This window comes from Typopeltis vanoorti, chromosome 2, assembly GCF_054136105.1.
Source record: "Typopeltis vanoorti isolate ZY-2024b chromosome 2, IOZ_Tvanoo_1.0, whole genome shotgun sequence".
Classification (NCBI taxonomy): domain Eukaryota; kingdom Metazoa; phylum Arthropoda; class Arachnida; order Uropygi; family Thelyphonidae; genus Typopeltis; species Typopeltis vanoorti.
This window is the reverse complement of record NC_143550.1, coordinates 44,558,339-44,571,633: the sequence shown is the minus strand read 5'-3', so window position 1 is coordinate 44,571,633 and position 13,295 is coordinate 44,558,339. Positions and strand designations below refer to the sequence as shown.

Sequence of the window (13,295 nt, the reverse complement as noted above, 5' to 3'; positions counted from 1 at the left end):
ATGTTTCGCTATCCTTGAAAGTATTTTATTTGAAATTGATTAGTAAAATCGTTTTTTATTAGAAATGTTGGTCAATGTCTAGATATATAAAATTTTAAAGAAATTCTTTCTCGTAAAACTGTCAGCAAAATAAAACTCTTATTCAGAACCGCAATGCTAATATAGATATTATCAGTTACTTTACATTAGTTATAAAAGAGCTCTCTGTTAAGACTCTCAACCCGTGTTATCCTACTGAAAATAAACTTTGTACGCTTTCGACCTCCACCCTAAATGTCATTCATCTTCAAAAGGCTTCAGTTTACATTTTGTGGAATATTTTAAACGTCGATCGACAAACCGCAACGCCGGGTTAAACATTCCGATCCATTGACATATCCCCCCCCCCCTTCAGATCTCTCTCTCTCTCTCTCTCGCTCTCATTCCCATTTTCATTTGTTACTGTATTATTGAAAAGACAAGAACTATAGAGAGATATTCTAACTTACCCAGCAATACACCCTACTCAAAGACAATTTTCATTTAAATCCTTGAATTCTGTTCTTGGTTAAATTAATCAATTTCAAAATCTGAATTCAAACTGACATCGACAAACCCGTTTTCTTCTAATTAACTAGATAAATTGCTATTTTCCCATTCTGATTAAAGAGTGTTCAGTGAAATATTAAACTAAAGCAAACGTTCGAGTAGTACCTTACAACGTAAAAGAATTCTTATGGCGATTTCTCTTAGGAGCAATTTATTTAATTGTCCAATTTTTCCTCGAGTTTCATTTACTTCTAGAGATTTTAATCAATGTGGAGTCACCACTTCGCTAAATAGGTTCAGAAATATTTAAACTCTTTCTCATTCGGAACAAACATTTCAAATATAATATAACATGACAGTTTCATAATTAAATATGCCCAGAAGGTAATAACAATATGCAATCAGTGAAATGGATAGTTGAGATTTTAGCTGCAAAATTTACATTCTCAAAAATAACACAACGAACTTGATTGTTGAGATTTTTCGTCTCCAAATTTTACATTCTCAGAGCAACATAATGAAATTGATAGTTGAGATTTTTCGTCTGCAAAATTTACATTCTGAAAACAACACAATGAAATTGATAGTTGAGATTTTTCGTCTGCAAAATTTACATTCTGAAAACAACACAATGAAATTGACAGTTCAGATTTTTCGTCCGTAAAATGTACTCAAAATCACACAATGAAATTGATAGCTGAGATTTTTCGCCTGAAAAATTTACATTCTCAAAACAACACAATGAAATTGATAGTTCAGATTTTACGTCTGGAAAATTTATATTCTCAGAACATCACAACAATGAAAGGGATTTACATCTTTTTATATGCTTTCGTACTGGTAACCTTTTGCGTTTATTTATTTATAAAACTCCGTGTTACATAGTGTTGTGTATGAAATGGTTGCTCCGAAATTATCCCTATTTTGGTTTGAATTATGTATTTAAATGTCTCAATGCATTTTAAAAAATTTATCAATTGTAATAAATCAAATAATTATTTTTCTTATACAAATAAATTCTGCGATTTCATGTTAACGCTTACTGTTAAAAAGTGCTCAGCTTCTCATTTTTATGTTTCCAGTTGCACACGAAATTCAATTGAAAATATAAAATTAAAACAAATTCATCGCATTATTTTTTATAATTAACGATTTAAATATTAAGATGTCCTCTATGTAAACTAATATTTGTTTCGATATTTTCCCCAGCAGACTTGGATATTTCTTCAATTGCTCTGGTCAGTGATGTTTCAGACAGTGTATTTGAGGACCCTGACGATGTCTCGCCATCTACAATTACTCCTGTGGTTTCCTGCCCTCCCTCGACTCCATCATCGTTAATCAATAATGTCAATCTGCGACGGGCATCTCCGGATGAAATGGACAGTAAGGTTTCAGTGGCCAATCTTAGTCCGTTACCATTCGGAGTAACCTCGGCTTCACCTTCCACTCTTCAAGCTCCATTGATAGCTTCCAGTGACGTGTGCATTGTCGTCAGAGAGAATCCTCAAGCAGACGATTCTTGCGATGTGAAACTACCAGCTCCGTGGATTTCTTCGAATCTCTCGATTGTGCAAGCTCATTCCCTGGAAGACAGTGGTGATGAAGGACTGCAACTTCCCGAAAGACAATCACTGCGAACATCCCCAACCATTGGCGACACAACGTCCAAAAAACCTTGTGAATGGACGCCTGGTGCTTTAGGTGGGAATCCTGCTTGTTACAATCTCATGCCTTCCACTTCAGATGGTAAACAAGTGGGTTCGTCTTCTTCCGATGGATCTCCTTGGCACAGCAGAGACCCACGGGAATTTTCGAGCGAAGAAAAAGACGAGTCGGCTACGTCATCTCGCCGTCTTCTTCTTCCAAAAAGGAACCCGCTCTTGCATCCGAGGTGCAGTTTCGACTCCACTTCGTACACCGACTCCGGTGGTGTTTCTTCGTCGCCTGCGAAATCGGAGTTTCTTCCCAAGACGGACAAATCGGACTTATTAAGAAGGGAAGCTACTGCTTACAGTTCACCATCGCATTCTGACAGTCACCCTTGTGAGGATACTCCGCTTATTAGAACAAGCGGAATCAAAAACAAGAGGCTTATGTTAACTTCTTCTTCTCCAAGTTCTCAGTCGGATGTGCCTGAAGAAGCAAATAGGGACAAATCATGTACAACGGACTCAACATCCCTAGATTGCTAGCATTAAACATATTTTAGTATAATTTTTATTTTATTTTATTTTATTTTTTCTAGGCAGCGAATCCAAAATGCGAAATGCCGAGATATGGTAGATTTTGAAGTATTGTTGGTCGAATGAAAAGATAACAATTAAAACGAGTTGAATTTCTAATGGCCAGTTTCTAAAAACGTAACAATTGTAACAATCAAATCATTATAATTAAATCAACATTGCCTGCCAACAATTAAAAGTCATCAATGCTATAAACGTCAGTTTTCGCTTGTCTGAAATAAAACCACAGAAATTGCCAATGACAAAGAATTTCCTATCTCCGATTAGCAATACATGAGCAGGAAGGCAATCTTAGTATGTGTCAGTATATATATCGAAGGCACAAAAGCGCTATAGAAATAGACAAAGATGAGAGAAGAGGAAATAATGACATCGACTTCAAATTAAGCGTGAATTAATCTTAATTTCAACAATAATAAAGGGTCATCAACAGAACTGAACAATACCGGTTACAATTCGTGTTCGTTAGAAATCGGTAAATAATTTTAATCTACTGCCTTGAATATCCATGAACACCTACTCTAAATGATGGTAAGTATGGAACAAACTTAATATATCAGTGCCTCGTACATTACAATCACTCTATTTAGGCTTAAAAATTGTCTGCATCTATCCTTGTACTAAGTACCTAAATGCAGTATATAAAATTATTCAATTTAGGAGCATCGTTTGATTGGTATAACAATGACTCCGCATTGTTGAGTGTAACTGTTTGAGCCGTAAAGACAACAACACACAGTTAATACGCTGGTCATATTTTTATCACTTTTTCCCCATTTCTTGGAATAATTCAAATTTTTGACCAAACTGGATAAAGAGCTAGAAGTTGTATTTGGAGTCCGCTTACAATTACAAGGCATCTTTTAATTAAGAAGAATGTAGTATTTTCTACAAGCTAAAGCCAGGCCATTTTCTATTTTATACAGCGAAGCGACTTCATTTAATTATCGTACTGTCAATAAGAGGATCAGTTAGTCGTGTTTTTACGACATACAAGTCTAACTTCTTTCAAGATTGCAGTATATCTAAGATATTTCTATACACATTTGCAACTTAAACCACCCTTACTATATAAATAAATCGCTAGTATACAGTAGCTAAATCATTACTTGGATTTCAATTTTTTGAACTCCCCCTTTGTAATCAGTTTTTATTTTTTATGTTTTAATATTTATGAGAATGTATATAATGAGCTCTTGGTTTACTTATTGTAACCACGATTTCACATATTTCAAATCACCTAATAATCATTTGACACAATATCCGTTTTTCTAAATATGATCAATTTCGAAATATCTCAACTTTGAATAAATAAATTAATAAAACCGTTAACTTTAAAGTAAACACACTTAATCGATGTCATTTCCTCTAAAGAGCCTTCATTTCTCAAGCAAATTTCAATAACCATGCCTAAATATTAAAATAGCATAGCTATATATTTCAGATTAAAATAATAATTGAATAATATTAACGAAAGAAATTAGATTGTGTGTGTGGGGGGTGGGGGGGGGTGTTAACGAAGTCATCGTGCCGGCGTTGAGAGAGTCCATTAGGCTTTATTCAAATAGCAAACATCCTTTGTAGTTTATAAAATTAAACAATTAGTCATGCAACTCACCCATCATCTTAGTTGATATTGCAAACAGAGAGAGCGAGAGAGAGAGAGAAAGCAAACTAATGTAAGACTTTACCTTACATTATGGTTTAATTGTTACGTAACACAATACAAAAGACTCAATCTACAATGAGCTACTGTTACGTAATACAGTACAAAATGCTCGCCATCTACAATGAACTATTGTTACATAATACAGTACAAAATACTCGCAGTCAACAATGAGCTTTCTAACAAATGTTGATGGATTGTTATAACAAATTTATCTCTGTGAGTTTATTTTTATTGCCAGAGGTCTATTAAAATCTATTCCATTGTTAATACATTTTGCCTGTTATTTAAGTGAACTTATAAAAGTGAATCATTCTCGGCAATTTGGATAGATTTGCTGCCTTGTGTATAAAGACATAGCCATTTGCTCTTTATGATGTAAAATCATGTATATATTGTACGTAGCATATTACCTGGACTTAGGTAGAACGTTTTCTAGTTCACTCAACGCTCTAGTAATGAGCGCGCTGTGTATTTCTCACGTTAATCTTATTTTGTAACATTTTCTGAAGATAATTGATTATTTTATATTTTTACCTATCGTCTTCACAAAAAATCACGATTATTTTCCTAAGCGTTGAATACATTTCATAAAAAAATATTCGTTTTTTCATTAATTTTTCTACCATATTATTTTACCAGTTTTAAAGCTTTCTAATTATTATAATTTCCAGAATTTGTATAGATTTAAGCACTGATGTATCACTTGGTGTATTTCATAATAATTTAGCGCAATGACATGCAAATTGCAAACAAAACCTAGTTCCATAATAATTCGTTAGTATTTAGGTATATAATTATTATTTTTCCCCAAAGATATAATACTTCTGCGCACATTTGGCTGTATTTTTATAAACAATATGAAATTATATTTGTAATTTTGGAAGAATTTGTATTCAGTCTTGCTGGCTTTGATGGCGATTTGCATAATTGTTGCTACAATGATAAATTTATTTTATAAACATATATTGTGTGAGCAGTCATGACCAGACATAAAAGCATAATGTTGATATGCAATAAGAGTAGAGATATAAAAGAATTGTTGCATTTAAGCCTTATTAATTTTTTTATACTACTGAACAGTTGCAAGAATCTTTTGTTAATAATTGCTAAAATTTAATTGTCACGTATAGCAAAAACCTGTCGTATTTATTATGTTTAATTTAATTCCTTTTATACAATTTTGTTACGTAATTATTGCGTGTTTTTCTTGATTTTAATGCACTGGTTCCTGGCTATCAAATGCAGCATTGAAAATAAATAGTGATTCAGCTTTTTTTTCCCTAATTGATCTAGGTGATAAACTTGATTTAGTATTGCTCAGTACTGCAACTAATGGTATAGTAATAATAATCGTAATAATAATAATCGTCATAAGGAGAAAAACTATTAAAATTACTGAAGGACCCACCGTATCTATAGTATCATGAATCATTTCAATTCATATATTGACATTGTTCTCATGTACGTTCTTTTGTCATTGTAGGATTCGTTTATCATTTGTAAGCTAACAAATAACAGATTATGGAAAATGTTTTCCCGTGTCTTTATTTATAAACATACACTTCCAATTATAGTATATGTGTGTGTGTGTATATATATATACATGCAATTTGCAAGATATCATATATTCTTTCGCAAGCCTGAGCTTCCACGTGCTGCATTCATTGTTGTCATTTCTCTTACTATCTCCACCCACCTTCTACGTCACAATATTTTCACGTGAAAAAAAAAATAACAGAAGAAAACTTTTGATGCGCAGAATTGCCTGTGGATAAATAATTTATGACGGAAAGTATAACGAATAAAAAAAAAGAAAAAAAAGAGTTCTTTTCAATTATAACCCAGAAATTCAAGAGCACCTTAGAATATATTTAGCAAATGCCCAAGATGGCGAATTTCTGTGTAAAAAATTTTGTTTATTTTTTCAGCAACATCCTTATATAAATGCCAAAATGAACCATTCTATTCCAAGAACAACTTTTCCCTTAGGATATTTCGCAATCATGAGCCATGCACTGGTATTTGCAACATTTATTTTAGAAAGAGGCCTGAAGGACACATTTAAGCTGTCATTAAAGCGTAAACTGCACCTATCAACAGAAAAACCGCCTTAAACATTTCCTAGGGCAATGTGTGACTGTATTTATCTTTTCTAGTTTCCCCAGACAGAGCAGTTTTTACAGTTTTTAAAGGTTGTGTTAGTGTTGGACAGGAACAACATCAGACTGATATATTCGCACAAAGCAAGACCTTGATCACTGTACTGTAATCGTCATTCTGAAAAGTACTTGCTACTATTTTTGGTCTAGATCTTTTTTTATATGCAACTTTTGTTTAAACATAAAAAAGAAATAGATACCGTGCATAAGCCAACGCAGTATTTTAGTGAAGAGACTTACCATCCATACTTTTCTACTGTTATTTATCTCTCTATATAATAAATAAAGTTCGTTTGAAGCAACAGACGGATGTCTGTTGCTTCATATTAATAGCAGTCTTCACTTTCAGTAATCCATCGAGCCGAATTGGATTGACTATAAGAATGAAACCCAATCTTTCACCAAATATACATCATCAACATCTGAAGCAAGTCATTACCATACATTTTCTACTTACATCTACTTATATGAATGCAGAAATTCAAAATCACATCCGACAAAGAATAAAATGTCTTCTCTACTTATATATCAACTTTGCAGCTAACAGAGTGCAGACTCGAATTCTACAGTACTATCTTTCGGTAGTAATTGACATTCATCTCCTGGTATGGGAATACCATTATCATGCTTACAGGAAATCTGTTGAGTGATGTTTTTTCAACACTTCACTATGCATCTTGTCATATAAGCTATAATATAAACAGACGGGGAAGGTTCAGTATGCCTTGTGCTCGTTTCATATTATAGAAGTAGTCTGGAAGTCTATTCTCCGTTGGTGTTTATTTTGGCTATCAAAAGTTTGGAGAACAGATATTGAAATATCAGTGAGTATGGAAGTTAACTAGGTTTGGGAGATGTGAGATGTTGTTATTTAGTAACATTATGATGGAATTAAGACTACGAGACATGTTTATCATGTCTAATAACGGCCAGGGAGTGCGCCTGTCGTTCCTTTTCTCCTTGTTTTTTTTATTATTATTATTACTAAAAATCTTAGCTCTCCTCGTATGAGACTAACTCCTCCTACAGTTCAAAAGTTTTTATAATTCCTTGAGGCTAGAACGGGATTATACCGTAAGTCTTTCCGTCCAAAGGTTTCTCTCCACCCGAACATAGTTTTATGTTTATAAAAATCGAGTAATATAACGCAAACGTGTCAAAAATCATCACATGCAAAATATTTAACGTCGATATAGAACAAGGTGTACCGTGACTCGCCGGACCACATGATTTTGTTTTAGTCTTCCAGTGTCCAATGACGGTGTTTCTGACACCACTGTAGACGAACTTTCCGGTTCATTGCAGAAATTAGTGGTTTCTGTATAGGCATGCGTCTGCATACCCATCCTCTTCAGTTTCCTGAGCATAGTTCAGTGAGATGAGGGTCAGAAAAAAGCTTTCATTAAATGTTTCGGTTAATTGCTGCACACAGGAAGTTCTGTTTGTGAGTGCAAGAGTTCTCAGACGACGCGATCTCGTACCTGAAAACATTTTGCATACACGCTGCGAAAGTGATGTTTACGTACATCTACATAAAGATTTCTAATTCAGTGACTGGTATGCGTTTGAAGAAGAAATTCCGAAGAAATATCTCGTGTTCTAAGAAATTGATCTTAGGACATGAGAATAAATGTTAAGGAGCACACTTTCCATTGTAAAAATAAATAAATAAATATAAATAAAATTTCCATTATATTCTGCACGTTTTTTTTTTTCCAAAACGGGTGTCTTCATAAGTCTTATTCATTTATCTTTTTACTTCTAGGATTCATATTAACCTTATATTCAGCCCTAAAGACATACTACAAACAGTTGTAGTGTGTCTTTCCACCATAGTGAGTAACCTTTTTGAGAGATAAAAAATATCATCCTCACTGTGCATCTGAAATGAATCACCAAAACCAGTTAAAAATCATATACACACAAAAATTGCTTTGGTTTTCCAAAATTATCCAGAATAAAAGACCTTGAAATAAATAGAAAAAGATAATAAAATAATTAAACTTACTATAATCGATGTTCACCGCATGAATCCAAAATATTGTAAGAACTTCGAATATTTTAGGGCTGTTGTGTTGGCATACAATTACTCTTCATCACGTGACCATGCTGTTACTTTTTTTTTCTATTTCATTGATTACTGACGTCATACAAAGTTTATTTCTATTATGCACTGCCTTTTAATTAAAACAGTTGCTTGGCAGTTTTGTAGCCAACAATGCAGGTAAGCTGGTAGCTATGGTAACCATTTTCAATAACGTGAATTACAAGCGTGAGTTAAATTGTCGTAGAAAATTCATTTCTCTCACATTCTTTTCTATATTGACGTAACGTATTTTTTCATTCGTCACATAAAAAGTGTCAAACGAGAAATATAATGCTTGTAACATCTCCGAAGCAATCAGCTTTATGCTCTTATGATTCTGCAATAGGATTATTCTCACACGTGCATAATGAAAATAAATATATTGCAATTTGCTTACACTTGATAGTTAAAAAAAAAAGCTCTGCTATATCGTACCATTCAAAACAAGTATCACTGATGTAAAATAATTTTATTTTTATACGTTTCGGTTTTTATACGCTTTTATTAATATTCATTATAAATACCTTTACTTTGTGCATGCAAATGCCTTCACTTTAATAATGTGCTTCCTTTAATGTCATCTTAAGATCCTTTGAGCGTCATTGGTCATGACTTTCATACGCACGTTGGTGTGTACGTGGGAACTCCCTTACGAGAAATATTTCAATTTTTCCTCAGTAAAATGCATGTCCCGTTTTGAGCAACGTCTGTTTAATATCTCAGTAAAATATCTTCCAGTCAGTAAAATTTGAAATTTAATTGAAAATAAGCTACTTGTCGACTCTTTAGAGAATACGTTACCATGGAATAGAAGATCACGTAATCATAATATATCTACACCACAGAATTTAAATTGCGTACTTTATTTTCATTTTCCAACTCACTGAAAGTGTTCTGACGAAATATTTTCCAAAAATACATTCACTCAGAATTTCAAATTTTTAACGTTGCGTTATTCGAAATCAATTTAAGAAATAAATAGATTATTTTTTAAATTAAATCATGTGTTAATCAATAAATGCGATAAATCTTATAGTTATTAGTGAAGCGCATAAGATGTAATAATTTTAGTTTTTTTTTTTCAAATTAATCTTAAAATGTAATAATTGTTAATAAAATCATTAATTTTATTAAATATAAGTTATTTTTGCTAAAGAAAATATTTACTTTAAATATTTATTTAAAAATTTTAACGAAGAAAATTATATTTTGAAAATATGAAATTTAAAATATATTTTAAAAATGCATTATATAATAAATATTATTAATTTATTATAATAATTTGGGCTCGAATGCATTCGATATAATTTAACATTTGCAATTATTCCAATGGAACAGTCTGAATTTAGAACTGAGTGTAATTTAGAAGCACTTTAAAAGTAATTTTAAGCATTCATCGTTTTTAATGATAATGCAATTGTAAATTTAAAATTAATTTAAAGCACTTCATACATGTATCAAGTAAAAAATAGTCTGAAGAATTTGATGTCATTTTTTATAATATCGCATACATTGTAATAGGGCGATAAATATCCAAGATGACAAATAGAAAAGCGGACCCTATTATGTGCATTCCTTAGTATGTGCAAGCATGAAGTTAAATAATGGTTGTTTCTTAAAATTTTATTTAAAAAAATGTGAAAAAAAAAATCTTTTGTGTCTAAAGCAATTGACAATCCAATTCAATAAAGGCATAAAGAATAGTCACCCCGTATATTTAGTCGGAATTCCGTGAGGACTTGGTTCGAGTAACCTGTCCGCCCACATCGACTTAGAGACGCCAGAATGAAAATTTATTTATTTATTTATAGAAACGTGACTGTTTGTGAAGCGAGGGGGGGGGTGTTGGAGGGGAAGAGTGAAGGCTTAAAAGAAAAGTCCGTTAAATGAGAGAACGGATGGCATAGTGTACACGTTTTTAGTTACGAACAGGAAAATACAAATAATCAAATAAAAAAAAAATAATTAACAAGCTAAAAGTGCGTTCTGGCATGAGCATGAATTTAAGCGGTTAACAATCCGAAAGGGAATTCTGTTTTTTCGTTTTCAGTATGATTCAAATTACATTTAATTCTTTTTGCTTGTCTTAGTTCATTTTTTTAATCTTTCAGGGCTTGTAAAATGTTAAAAATATCTCAGCATTTAAAATCAATAAAAATTATAATGTACGCTATAATGACGTCGAATATTCCAACTTCTTTAAGTACTATTTCACCCACCCACCCACCCACACTCAAAAAAAAAAAAAAAAAAAAAAACCTTACATCTCATAACCGAAATGAGATCGTTGTCTTGAATCCCCGGATGACGTCATAATCAGTTATCTTTTATTGTTGACTATTATCCGGAATGACAGTTTCAGCATTACAATCATAATACGTTATGAGAAGAAGCCGGTACTTTTCCTTGATTATGTTGGACCCGCTTAATACAATTATATTCATCCGGAGACCAGTTGCCATTTTAATGTTGTCTTTTTAGGTGCTCGTGCAAGCGCTTGTTTCGTGCACTGCATAATAAAACGCACATTTTTTTAGTGCTTTTCACATAATTTGGAATACCAGAAAACTGAAAGTGCATTTAAGACGGAGTAAGCAAAATTCAATGTTTATTTAAACGCTCTGGAATTTGACGATGACATCGTTAAACTTTATCTTATGCAATGAAGAAACTCATGCCCCACATTAAGATATCTTTTCAGAAACTGTAAGAAGTCACTATTGGATTAGTTCTGTGCCTGTTCCTCCTATCTCTCAATGTTGTAGCAACTCGCTGTCGCCAATGACTTTTAAGGAAATTGGGTACTGGTAAACGAGTTAAAGTTTGTGAAGTGTTTTGGTTTTAAGGGATGTTTTAGTGATGAAAGGTTGAGAAAAATATAGGTCTCAACTATAGATAAAGGACATCAATAAAGTAATCAACTATTAAAAAAAAAACAGTAGTTTTAAGCGTGTATAGCACATCAGTGCTCGTCTTAATTGGTCTACTGCAATTAATTGTAGAATAACTTTGAATACTTTAATTTATCCCTTGATTGCAACCAAATCTGCACATGCGGGAAAATGTGTTTGCTTTAAGATATTGTATATTAGAAAACAATAATGAAAGATAATGCTATATTTGGTTGGTATATTTGAATTACTCAAAGGTGTAAAATTTGGAAGAGAAGGAAAAGGCTTACCTCTTTCAACTACGATACTGTTGACTATTGTAAATATGGGCAAAATAAGTTATAAATTTATCGAAAATTATATATAAAAACTTGTCTATATTATATATGAAAACTTACGTCAGTTCACACTTCACGCACGCAAAACAGATGAAACCCAGAAAACAAAAACAGCAACTCATGAAAAATAACAACGTTGAATTGGATTGGTTGACACAATAACCAATCACAGCTTTGAATGCTATTGTCTCAGAGCTCAACTGTCTGGCCTTCTGAGTGGTTTAACACTACTAGAACGCTAAGAATTTGATCCGCTACGCTATTTGTACATCTTTTCAAAGAGACCAAAGGTATATATATTTTGAATGCACACTTGGACTATGAAGGCGAATCTGATGCAATATTTACGCGTCGAAATGTGTCCTCTTCATGAAGCATTAGTATACCGTATTGTGTTTACTTTCAGGTATCACGCTGGATACCTAAAACAGTTAGGGGAGTCTTTAACGCGAATAAATGCAAATATATATCGGTGATATTTACTGATTATTGTACTTATTGAATTAATTCTACTTAACATTTCGATTTTCTCAAAAGTAATGATGGGGATAATCAAAAACTATTCTGGCTACGCTTAGACCCACCAATTAATTAGCGACTATTGTACGCTGACTGCGAATCAGTTTCTGACTTCGAAGTCGATCTGTGTGATCGAACATCCCCGCCCCTCTCTGATTCGCCAAATTTGACTCCCGCAGACTTTGTGCTTGAAAGGGAAGCGCTTCAGCGACATACAAAGCTGTGTAACCCGCTTTGTATGTCGCTGAAGGAGGTTCCCTTTCAGGACTTTCGTCGTGCCTTCGAATACCTGTACGACAGATGTAAACGTCGTATGGAGTTGGAGGAAGATTATTTTGAATCTGTGTAATTGACAATTCCAAATATAGTTCTTTGTTTTGACATAATAATTGTCTCATTACTTAACGAGCATACTGTGTACATCACATTCTCGTACCCCCAAAAGTCACCTTTTTTTTTCTGCCTAGAACACTGCTTTTGAGTTATAGTTTAGAGCCTTATAGCTACTTTTTATTTATTTATTCGTACGATGATATAACGGCCGTGAGATCCCTTTTACGGGGAAGTACGGCACTATCTCAATCCCCCGCAAAATTTTATCTGAGGTAGGGACCGGCATAGCTGAAAAATCAGGCCTATGGTTTGGTCTAAGTATTCCTGACTGTAATCTGAGTGTGTTCACGGGGCCGGTTTGCCTGCTTTCGGGATGAAACACCCCCAGATAAACTGGGGAGAAAAACCCTGCTGTCCATGCCCAAGACCGGCTAACTTGGCTATGGCTGAGAAAGATCCTTAAGCTCCTCAAGTCGGCGACGAGAATCGAACCTAGGACACTCATTCCCCAGGCATATGATTGCGA

The 13,295-nt window shown here is 33.3% G+C and overlaps 1 protein-coding gene across 1 annotated transcript in view; it reads left to right on the top strand.

Moving 5' to 3' along the window:
* Positions 1–4,241, top strand: part of LOC150108976 (voltage-dependent T-type calcium channel subunit alpha-1G-like) — a 123,403-nt gene extending 119,162 nt beyond the window's left edge. The window contains exon 35 of the mRNA XM_090401369.1: positions 1,738–4,241. Coding sequence (XP_090257495.1) covers positions 1,738–2,723 — 986 coding nt within the window. The 3' untranslated portion in view covers positions 2,724–4,241. The remainder of the gene's footprint in view (positions 1–1,737) is intronic.
* The last annotated feature ends 9,054 nt before the right edge of the window (positions 4,242–13,295 follow it).